Source organism: Triplophysa dalaica, chromosome 18 (assembly GCF_015846415.1).
Source record: "Triplophysa dalaica isolate WHDGS20190420 chromosome 18, ASM1584641v1, whole genome shotgun sequence".
Lineage (NCBI taxonomy): Eukaryota > Metazoa > Chordata > Actinopteri > Cypriniformes > Nemacheilidae > Triplophysa > Triplophysa dalaica.
The window spans coordinates 9,537,048-9,549,492 of NC_079559.1; the positions used below are offsets into that span (position 1 = coordinate 9,537,048).

The following is a 12,445-nucleotide window of genomic DNA, read 5'->3' on the forward strand; positions in this document are numbered from 1 at the left end:
ATACTTTAAAAGTGTTTTTGATTCTCATGAGAAAGATTTCAGAAAGAGTGCTTAACACACATTCAAAGTTCTTGTATCAGTAAGTGATATATCAGTATGCCATACACCAACTAAATGTATCAAATCGAGTCTCGCACCCAAGTTTAAACATTTACACTTGACATGCAATGATGTGTTATCTGTACAGTATAACGAATATAAGAGAGAAAGTGTGTGTGTGTGTGTGTGTGCGACTTTTCGGTTTCTCACCCAGCTCCCCTTTCATTCTCCACCCATTCAGCATCTGTAGAGCTCAGTGCGTAAAAACAGCAGCTGAGTGCGCATCGCGGTGAACAACCGGCTCCGGTAACAGTAGTTAGTACCCGACCGCAGTCTCAGAAAGTTGACTTTATTATAGTTTCATCCAGCAGAATCTTTCCCAGGTAAGTGGCTATCTAGATGTTTTCATACTTTAACCGTCTATTTATTAAATATCAACAAAATCTGCGCAGTTTTTTTTACAGAGTTATTGCCAGAGACTCGAACCTATTACGGGAACTGACATTTTAACTAGGCTTTGTGTTCACTGTAGTACAATTGTTTCATATAAAAACATTTGTTTTTTATCATAGGATCTATGCATGTATAATTTTCATTGTTTGTGTAAATAATAATAACATAAAGACAAAACTTTCAGAGCTAATATAAACATCAAACGCGTCCTGTCACAGTTGAATGGAGATCTCATCGCTTTAACAGTGTAACAAACAGTCCATAAATCTGTAAATGTTGTCATTGATTCTCAATCGACCCAAATACATACATTTGGCTTAGATTAATTGGCAGGTCCACGCATTGGCAGCCACATATCTTCTGTGTCAGTCAGCCACATACAGCCACGCATTGCAGGACCGTGCGCGCTCAGACACATGCTCAACGCGAAAACAATTGTCTTTTTTTCGACAGTCGGAAAAAGCGTGCGTGCGAGTGCGTGTTTGTTCTCGGAAATGTCAGGATATTCAGTGTTTCCTCTCCGGTCCCTCTGACGTCAGCGTCTGTCATTGAAACATGCACACCGCTCGCATTAGCTGAATGAAATTACCGGAATGCACGCGATAGCCACCTGCTTGTTAGCCGCCGCTCTGTCCTTTTGGTACCGCGGCGAGCTGCTGACAGCTCTCCGTTATTTCATTTCAGACTCGAGCCTCGGCGGGGACATGCCGGAACCCGAGGGAACCCGTCGGTCACCGCAAGGTGTCCCCTACACCGACCTGCGGCACATTGTCAGTGCCGACGGACTGCACCTGTTCTGCCGTTACTGGGAGCCCGACAGTCCGCCGAAGTAAGTGCGAGACGGGACATTTGCAGTATGCGCATTAGATACACAAACATCGGGTCAGGCCTCCTGGGACAACGCGGTTTGTTCTTTTGTTACACCCTCCGGGAGAGCAGGACGTAGATCCGATAAGCATTAACAAAAACATTTTCCAACGAAGCTTATTTATAACATACTTTCAGGAGCATTTCATAGGCTAGTTACAAAACAAATACGTGCAATGTTGTTTCACATACCATAAGCTGTAGAGGTTCCCCTTCTTTAGATAGACTACAAACGGTCGTCACTCTTACGTAATCAGTGTCTTCAGTAAGGAAACAGACATGTTCATAATGGAAAATATTGTACAAACGGCTGAATAGATTTACAGTATCATGCAAAACTGTTCACTAGTCCTGAATAAACTCAGCGAGTAAATGAGAACGAGGCACAGTCAAAATCTTTGTGTTGAATGTGCTCTGGATTCTCCATACAACCACAATATGCACACACATTCTCACAGTACACGTCTGCTCTAATATTCCATCATATATTTGACATGTTTGTGTGAAATGGATATAGGTCATCTTTTGGATCATGTGGTTTTCTGCTTGCCACGCACAGCTACACAGGGATACACTCACTCAGACATGAGCGTGTATATACGTTTGAATGTACGTTTATGAAGACTGCATCTCTACTGTCTCTACTCTGCTATTCACCCTGAAGTGGCCGTAGCCTGGCCCATGGGAGCGTGCCGTTACCATAGTTACCACCTCTGAGACTAATTTGATTTGAAGTGTTTGTGTGCATTTAAGTATGAGATGAGTATATGGAGACCTGTGTACTGTATAAGAGTTCAAGAATGAAGAAGGAAACCACAGACAGTGCAGTCCGCCGCTCAAACCACAGTTATTTTTGGTTTGGCATCAGTTAGATCTAACATCTCCCATGTGACAGAATCGGAAAGATTCAGGGCAGCTAACTCGACGGCTAATGCAGTGCGGAGACATGCTCATGTGCACACAGCAGAGATGTGAAACTCATGATGAAGAAACGCCAGAAGGATTCTTCAATCACTATGTCAGTCTGTTTTTGTTGATATTTTTAGCCTGTGTTTCAAGTTATGTGGTGATGTTTACTGGTCGTTTATAACTGGTTGTTAAAAACAGGATGAACAAGTTTAAACTCGGTTTGAATGAGGAAAAAAGCAGGCCATCCAAACTCATCTTATGACTGCAGTGCATGGAAATTTCGTATTGAAAAACAGTTTAGTATATAGAGAATAATATCTCCAATATTAAAAAACATTTTATACAGTCTTTAACTGAACATACAATCCTGTCAGGGGACTTCAGTGCCAAACCAACCTTTGAAAGTAAATATGAACATAGCGAAGTTATCTACTGGAAGTTGAACTTCGAGAAAAAAGGAATGGTATGACAAGCTAAAAATAGATATTTTGGTCAGCATATTTACCAGTTTATATAAATATAGAACAGATCTGTTCTGCTCATACAGTAGCACAGACATTATCTCACGCTGTCTGTTTACAGTCCATGAAACATGCATGTCCATTACTGATGCTGTCATATTAACTGGCCAGCGAGACAGGAAGTGGGTGAAAGTTGAAAAGACCACAGTAGCTCATTGTATGACCCCTGTAATGATTGACAGATCGCTCAATAGATGATTTGGGTGTTGAACCCATTAAAAGTGGCACGCACCCATACACAGTCTTGTTGACTAAGTTAGGTCATACTGGTCCGTGTGTTTTATGACATTTAAATGGATATTTATATAGCTGGCTGTTCAATGTCAAACAAAACACATACTCCGAGACACACAATATTACATTTTCTATGTATCTCTGCTCCGTCCTTGATACTTAGCTCTGTACTTTCATTTCTTAGATAAATTCTGGAATACCGAAAACACGCCAGCAAACATGCAGAGTAGTCTCTGTCTGCTTTGCCCCCTCCATTCCCAGAGTTCAAAGACTAAAGCTGTTTGATCGTAACCACACATACATTTAAATTCACTCACATCTTGTTACCATTAACAGGTCGATTGAGTTCTGGTAATACATTTAGTCTGTGTAAGAGAGAGGGAGAGAATAATTTCCCACATTTCAAAAGTCATATGACTTTCTTTCTTATGCATCCCTCAAAACGAGATGTTGAGTTTCATTTCACTTTCATTGTATGGAAAGCGTCGAAAACATTCTTGAGTTGAAAAGTGAACTATCCCTTCGAAGGATTATACACACTGTCAGTTCCTGACTATGTGCACCCTTTATACATTTACAAAGAGCCTTTTTGTCACTGATAGAGGGCTGCATGAAGGTCACCAAATTGGCACAAGTTTGGACCCAATGAAACCGAATTCTCTTTCTGTTTCCTTTTCTGTCTCTGGATTTCAGTTTGTATGCTACTAAAGAGTGTAACATGTCTGGTATTAGTGTGTTAGAATTTATTGGTGTATTTGTGAATAACATGAATGCTTCTCTGTATCAGGGCGCTGGTGTTTGTTGCTCATGGATTAGGAGAACATTGTGGGGGATATGCCGACATTGCTCACAGTCTCACCCAACATGGCATGCTGGTGTTCTCCCACGACCACGGTGAGTGACAAGCAGGGATGGATTACCGACTGGACCAATGGCCAGTGCGCTGGGGCCCTTGATTACCATGAGCCAGGGGGGGTTGAGGGGTTTTTGGGCTTAAATGTTGCACCATCAAGTTTGGTATCGAAAACCCAATCAATGAAAACGAATGTTTATTTATGTTTTATATATGGGTGCTATAGCCAATATTAGGGCTGTGCAATTAATCGAAAATAATCAAAATCGTCGATTTTGGCCTTCAACAATTACAAAATGTAATGTGTTTTTGTAATTGTTGAAGGCCAAAATTGACGGTTTTGATTATTTCCGAGCAATCGAGCAACCCTAGCCTATATAAGCGCTCTTCATCTGTGAGGGCTCCCTGGAACACTTGAAGAAGGGAATGAACTTACAGAAAATGTAGCATTACGAATGTAGAAGAAAGCAAGTGCTATGTGTACAGAATCGTAAAGACATTTTTGTGGCAGTGCCATGGTAACTAATGATTCATACAGAGAAACACCAATCTGTCTTGTGATTAGCAGCTGGGGTTGTGTGATTTGACTGTCTGGAGTCTTACTGTGAGTAATTGGCTCTTCTGAAATACATCAAACAGAAACCATTACACAGCCAGTTTCTCTCTCTCTGTCTCTTCCTCTCTCTCTCTTCCTCTCTCTCTCTCTCTCTCTCTTTCTCTCTCTCTATCTCTCTCTCTCTTAAAATTATGTTGGGTTTTAGAAAGTTTTTAATTCGACCTAATGTAGTGGATGTGTAAATAAGGTTAATAAAGGTGTGTAAAAACAGTCATTGGAAAGAGCTTGTCATCTTTGACAGCATAGAGTGTTTTTTCATTTCCTGAAAAGTGACAGTTTTGGAAATTGAGGCGTTCAGTCTGACAGCAACGATTTGTTTGAAGAGTTTGGTTCCAAAATGAGATAAATCATGTTGTTTTTATTGTGCATTCCAATTACTATCAATCAAATTGTTTGTTTTGATTTAAGCCATAATAACTTAAAAAAGTACAGCTGACTAACACAATAACACACAATTAAAACATGATAGCATAATAAAAACATGATTTTAGATTTTTTTTAAACAGAGTTATCTCATTTTTGGAACCAAACTCTTTGTTTGTTCCTTCATTCAGTTTGTGCTAATTACTTGATTAAATTCATGTCACTTGTTTCCTCAAATTTCGTGAGCTCTTGTTTGTAGGGTGCTGGCATGGTGCTGTGAGTGGCAGGCCTTTTTAGGGGTTCTCTTTTTTGTGTAAAGCAGAATTGCAGAGTCTTGGACGATGGGAAATATTTGTTCTTAGTGTTTTTCTCTCTTTGTCTCTCTCACAGTTGGTCATGGTCAGAGTGAAGGTGAAAGAATGAATATTAATAACTTCCAGACCTACATCAGAGATTCCCTTCAGCACATTGACATCATGAAGGGGCAGTACCCCAACCTGCCAGTCTTCATCATTGGCCACTCAATGGTATGATACATTTTAATCCGTGCCCTCACTTTTTTCCATAAGCAAAGAGATGACACAACACAATCTCACAGCAAAAACAAAACTATTTTACGATGTCGCTCATTTTGGCTAATTCGTATGAATTCGTATATTCTGGAAAAAATCAAATTCGTACATTTTAGTACGATTTGCCTTCTCACAGATGTTAGGGGTGGTAATATTTTGCTTTTTTCTAGTAACCATAAGTTTTTGTACGATTCACAATGTAGGAATTCATACAAATAAGCCACCTCGTAAAATAGTTACAAATTCCTGTGAGATCAGGTCACTCTCTCCCTTTCGGTTTGAGTTTCAGTGTTGTATTTTAACATTTGCAATGTAATAGCTGTTGAAACTTAACTGAAAACAACGACATTAAACTGAAATGAATCAAATAATAACTGAAGAAAGATACTGTATATAAAATTTGCTCAAGTAGTTCTTGTTTTTTTGTTGACAAGTTGACTTATATTTCTATGTTTTGGAACATTTTGTTTGCCGCTCCTGTCTGTTTTGTTCTCTCTTCGTTAGTATTAAAAAAATATTGATATGTGGACATGTCATCTATATAACATTAACATGTTTCCTATATTAATATTCATATTCTTTCTGAGAAAACGACACCTCAAGAGGAAGTTGTAATGTTTAAAGCACAAGTCAATTGCTTGGACTTTCATTCTAATAGTATTCAAACCCAACCAAAATTGTTGATAAAATGGATGAGTTTTTTCCATGTTGTTTTAATCTGTCAGTGAATCATAGGGTGGAGCCCCCTAGAAAACTTGTTCGTATCCAATGTTAAGTGTGTGTGCGCGACTGAATATAAACAAATTGACAGATGGAAGCTATTCACTTTTTACTCGAGAGCTATTAATAAAACAGGCAAGATGCATACTTACATAGCGAAAAAGATGTTCATAAAACCATGATGTTCCTAAAATAGTTATATGGTATAAATGTATGCAGAAATGTATGTCCAGGGAAAATTCAAAGAACCTAGTCTTTTCAAGCACTAGAGTGTCTTTCTAAATGAGATATCTTTCCGAATTCTGTCTGTCTCTCTCTCTCTCTCTCTCTGTCTCTCTCTTTGTCTGTCTGAACTAGTTTCTTATGTAATGTCAGGCTGTTTATATAATCCCAGTCATAGGTCTTCAGAAAGTTACCATAACATTGCCGTCTGCGGTCCCTATAGAACAGATGCGTGTGTATTTTAGATGACAGACTTGTGTATTTCGGCCACTTACCTTAAATGCTCCCTGTAATGAATTGACACTTGAAAGGAAAGCCTAAAATGAAAAATGTGTGTCTGAAGCTTTTCTCTTAGTTACTCCCAGGCAAAAATTGAAATAAAAAAGCAGTTGCCTTATGAAAGCAAAGCAATACACCTCTTTTTGAACCTTTTTGTGTTTTTATGTATTTGGTACTGTGTCTCTAGACTGCGTGTGTGATTGTCTTTGTATATCCAGATTAAATGTGATGTGTTTACCCTAAAACGGCCCTTTATTTGGAATCTTTTAGAAATGTGGTGGGAACTGTCCTTTAATCTCTCCACCTCTGTTGAATCCGAGTCTTTGCTCATGAATATTCATAAAGAGTTTCTTAGTAGAATAGAAAAACACCATGGGAACAGAGCAGAAAATGCTTCCCCAAATTTACCCTTGCGGTTATGTGTGTCATTAAAATGATAGTAGGGAAAATAAATTCCAAATTGCATATTTTATTATGAATCCATGCTAGTTTTTCATTTTATTCTATAAATACATTTAGATATTGTATTAGGGGTCTATGACGTGCGTACCTCACTGTTAACCTGTTTATATTTTTGTAATCACAGGGAGGGGCCATTTCTATTCTGACTGTTTGTGAAAGACCACAGGACTTTGCAGGTGTGGTTCTTATAGCCCCCCTGGTTCAAATGAATGCAGAGTCTGCTACACCCTTCAAGGTAAAAAGACTTACACTTACCACTAAACACAATCCAGTGACTTTCTTTCCTGTTGTTGGTTTCCAAAAGCTTTCTAAGAGCTCTCGACTGAAGAAGTTGAAGCTCTCAGCTAGATCTGCTGCCCCCTGCTGTTTAACCCATTCAATTAACAATAGCTTTAAAATTTCAGCTGTCGAAAAAACACCAGCAGTCCTCTCCATCACAGCTGCTGTCTTGAGTTTTATTCAAGCCTGTGTTTTCTGAAATGTGTCAAATGTATTCAGCCATTCAAGCTGTGTTTACATGTCAAAACTAACAAACTTGTTCTTGAAAGATGTCTTGCTTGGCCATTTTTCTTGGGCTACATTTTAGGAGCGGCTTATTTGTCCAAATACATTTTGGGGCTACTGTATGTTATGCGAATATAAAGATGTGAAAGGACATCTTGAACTATAATCTTGAAAATTATGTGAATGTTATCTGTACATTTTTTGTGGTTAGTTAATGAAAACATTGCTTTTGAGAAATCAAGTTTAATTTTTAGAAATCTTTAGTTTTTAGAACATCTACCCTTCAGTCTAGACCCTCAGCATATGATGTGAACAGTTGCTGTTCATCAGTTGTTATTATAAAAAAGGTTGTTATGTCATTAATAGGGATGTAACAATATTATCAATTTCATGGTATCGCAATAGCAAAATTGTCTCAATTTGTTCGTGGACACGCGATTGTATGAAATGTTAGGTCTTCCAGGCGTTTAACATAGAGAATGTTATACAGTATAATAGATATTACCTCTGTCAAGCTCCAGCTGATGCAGTTTTTTGTCATTTGATCTGTCTCGTCATAGTATACCTCGAAGCAACAGTTAAGATTAAAGGATAAATAAAAGTGGACAGGATATGAAATTGTTAATTGTATACATTATTGCAATATATCAATAATGGTTTATTAAACACTTATGGCACTTTTTCCAAGACTTCATTTGTCTTTTTAAATATCGCATTTAATATTATACGGCAGCCATTACACGTGAGATTTTGATATTGTTACATCCATTGTCACTAATGCTTTTAGGTGTTTGGTTCTCTGTTGCAAATTTAAAATGATTGTTGTTGGAATGTTTGCAGGTTTTTATGGCTAAAGTTTTAAACCGATTAGCTCCCAAGCTTTCTCTCGGCACTATTGACGCAAGATGGATTTCACGGGATCCTAAGCAGGTAGAATTTGTGCAAAAGGTCTTCTGTAGAAATATGCCATGTATGTGTGTGTGCATGTAAAGCATATTTCTCACTGAGAGTATGTTTTTATATGGTTAAGTAGATAATTCACTAGAGATGTTTGTAATGTGTACTGATTAAAGAGTATTTACACTGTAAACCTACTCTTTCAAAGTTAAGCATGCAGTATGATAACTAATGATGATTAAATTTGTTATTTTCACAAAAACACACGTGCCTCTCATACAGTCTGATATCATTTTAAAATTCCTTTTTAACCATTTATAATGTTTGTGAAAACCAAGAAGCTATTACCTTGAACTATAATCTTGAAAATTATGTGAACACCCAATCTTAGTACTTTTTCCTGTTCTGTTCTGTAGGTGGAGGCATATGACACAGATGAACTAAATCATCACGGAGGGCTGCGTGTCTCACTTGGAATACAGTTGATGAATGCTGCCGCTCGCATTGAGAAAGAACTGTCCAACATCACATGGCCCTTCTTTATTCTGCATGGCGATGCTGACAAGCTTTGTGACATCAGAGGGTCTCATCTAATGTATAATGAGGCCAAGACCACAGATAAAAAAATTAAGGTGAATCATGCACACTCACAGAAATTTGCCCCTGATAAATGATAATATGTACAGCGCCTACGTATATCATTAAATTCTCATTTACACGCTTGCTTAATTTCAGGGTCATTTTACCACTTTGAGTATTCTTTTGTACTTCGTTCAAAATGGACAATTTTTTTACATTTTGTATTCAATAAAATAATAGACCCCTTTTGAGCCAATGTCACGATTACATCACGGCATTAGCTTGAGGCAAACAAGGGGAAAACTGGAGGCGGCCAACACAAATCAGCACTAAGTCGGCTACATAAGAAGTCTAAAATATCATCATGCTGTGTTTTTGAGTGTCAGAATCTATAGGAGAAAGTTCATTATTTTAAATATAGACACGTGGCAGCCGTGCTTGAATAGGGAGCGATGCGGTCGCAACGTGCATACGGTTTGCTGCGCACATCATGATGGATATTCGATTGTTAAGTGGTGACATAAGGAATACAGTTTCCGGGACCAAGCATCTATTCATTTCAAGCAGGGCTACAGCTTAAACAATGTTAATGAGCACTGTTTAATCAAATTCCATATTTGAGCAGAGGATTTATTAACTCACAGTATACACTGTACAGCCTTACGGATTCTGCGACATCAATATTTGAATAAATTATGAAAAATAAATCACTGACTGGCCATTTGGGATTTGGTTAAGAAGATAGAGATTAGGATCATGGTCTTCTAAAAATTTCACAGCTTGTCATGAGCGTATATTAGTATTTTTTGTTTTTTTCTTATAGCTTCTTACTTATCCGTTTGGACTCGGAAATGGTATATGACCTTGCATATAAGGTGGTGCGTGATGTCAGGGTAAACAACCGCAGTTTCCGCACAGTTTTAGACACAAGATACGAATAGGGGCTAACACAAACCAGCTGGCATCACCAGAAAAACGACAACAGTTGTAGATTAACACAATAAAACTAGCGGACATCAAAGAAACGATCATCAAAGCGCACACATTGTATCACTTACTAATTTATTGTCTTTTGTTGGTATGGATAATAGTTTGCGTATGTATCTTTAAACCTCTAATGTATCCCCACCTAAACAGGACCTGATTTAAGTTCTTTTTCATGAAACGTTAACCTTTTTTAAGCGGATAAAAAAGTTAACTTTGTTGTACAACTAGCAGTTAGTCAGTTAGTACTTGCTGGCATTTGTAAAGCGGGTCTTTCTGCCTCCACCTAAGCTCCGCCCACGAAAACGCGTCACAATGTTTACTTACATAAAGGGTCTATACTTAAAAATAGGTTTGCAAACTTTTCTCAGTGTACATGCTAACCCACAGATCTGTATTTGTGTCTGATAAACAGGTATACGAAGGAGCTTTCCATGCACTACATCATGACTTACCCGACACAGTTGAATCAGTCTTAAAGGAGGTGAGCACATGGATTCTGGAGAGAGTCCCTACCCCTAATGGGTTTTAGCTCTCAATCCCAAAATGCACAATTGCCCATATCTAATTCGTACTGACAAAGGATGTCTGACTGCACTACATGCCAACAAAACTACACTCATTATGATTAATCTAAGAGAAGAGGTCAATGGTATGTGAACTTTGACCCAAATGTTCTTTAATATGGCATTGTAAAGGTTTTGTAAAAAAATGTTTTAAGTCTGTAACCCACACTTCTAAGGTATTAGTACCGCAGGGCATGATGTTACCGTAGCAATTATAAAGAAGGATATGATGAAGCCGGTTGCCACGGTAATGGAACACAGCTCACCTTTGCTCTGTTATGTCCAGCACCTGCATATTAGAGATGCAGTTCTGCCCCTGCTGGACAACAGCGACATTGCGTTTTGCTTTGAGCTCAGTTACCAAGGCAACTCCAACTCTAATATATATTGCCTTGCATTGGCAGAAAAACAAATTGAACCTAAAGAGATGGTAATATGTGGAAAGATTCAAAATGTCTGCCAAGCTTCTTTGACACTGCATAGAGATTAAACAGACTATCTATAGAAGCATATAGAAACATAGGAGAGAACGAAACGTTTGTTTACAAATTTCTTAAGGTTTGACTGTTTTAAAGAGACTGTTGCATTTCTTTGAGCATTCAAATATAAATATAAAAATTGTTAAAAGCTGATTCTTTCTTGGGCTGTAATATCCCATTCCTTTATTCTTACCAGTGTTGGTTTTGTTGACTATGTTACTTAGTAAAAATATGGTTACTGTTAAAATGACGATATGTTCACAATTGCTTTTGTGACCTCAGGGTTATAGAGAGATCAGCTAGGGTGCTCGTGAGGTTTGTAGCTCTAAATAAACATTCAGTTGTAAAAGGTCAGTTTTTCACATCATCTAAACATTTAATGCGCCTCACTCAGAACTGTTCTGATTCAGACAAGGGGGGGTTTGTTATAGAGATTTGCTTCTAAGCTGTAGAGGCATTTTTATCAATGAATGTGAATCAATAAAGGTTTTTCTATTCCTGACCGTGGCACATTTTTAATATAAGAAACACAAAAAATGATTGTTGAATTTTTATATATTGTCATTGAGCCATGTACTTAAGATCTGTTTTGAAATAACACTGCTATCTGTGATATGTGTGCAGAACTGATATGGCCGGCACATAAATGTACAGCGTGTACAGTTCAATCTTAGAGAGAAGTTTTGCTTACATAAAAAATGGTTCTCATCTAACATGTTGATGTCAAATATGATGTCGTTTGGTTGTATAAAATATGCATAACCGGTTCAAGACATGAAAAGCATTTATAGAACAAAGCAGCTTATCTTTAATAGGAATGATTTTTTTGTGACTGACTGTTTTTCTAACTGTTTTAAAAATCTTCCTTAAGTGGAAGTGCCAGTGGCACTGTGATTGGATTCTCAAAGTAAATTACATTTCTCAATAATGCATTGTTGCAGATTGATTCATGTAAGAACCACTATACAGTTGTATTGTTCTAGCACAGACTATATTAAAAAAGTTTTTTAATTCCTAATATTAAAAGGCTGTAATATATTGAATATAGAAATCAATAATATGACTCATATAACTGTCGGATTTAACTGAATTATTTTACTTATTTTATGAATGTTTAATATTATGAAATAAAGTCTAAATTATAAATGTTTTTGGATTCTTAATTCTTCATGGTTGATCCCTTTACATTGAATTTGAGAATACCTTCTGTTTTGTCAAATATTTTAAACTTTTTTAATTTTCAAGTTGTTTATACTTGATTTTTACTTGATTTCTCTCAGCACATTAATGTGTCACATTAATTCCTCTGGGTTAATTTCCCATGAT

General features: G+C 37.4%; 1 protein-coding gene across 1 annotated transcript; it reads left to right on the forward strand.

The window, feature by feature from the left end:
- The first annotated feature begins 265 nt into the window (after nucleotides 1-265).
- On the forward strand, nucleotides 266-12,269 carry mgll (monoglyceride lipase). The gene is made up of 8 exons (XM_056772657.1): nucleotides 266-422; nucleotides 1,177-1,321; nucleotides 3,811-3,917; nucleotides 5,246-5,382; nucleotides 7,235-7,345; nucleotides 8,455-8,544; nucleotides 8,928-9,143; nucleotides 10,490-12,269. The coding sequence occupies exons 2-8, from the start codon at nucleotides 1,197-1,199 to the stop codon at nucleotides 10,604-10,606; spliced, it is 903 nt and encodes a 300-aa protein (XP_056628635.1). The 5' UTR covers nucleotides 266-422; nucleotides 1,177-1,196; the 3' UTR covers nucleotides 10,607-12,269.
- The last annotated feature ends 176 nt before the right edge of the window (nucleotides 12,270-12,445 follow it).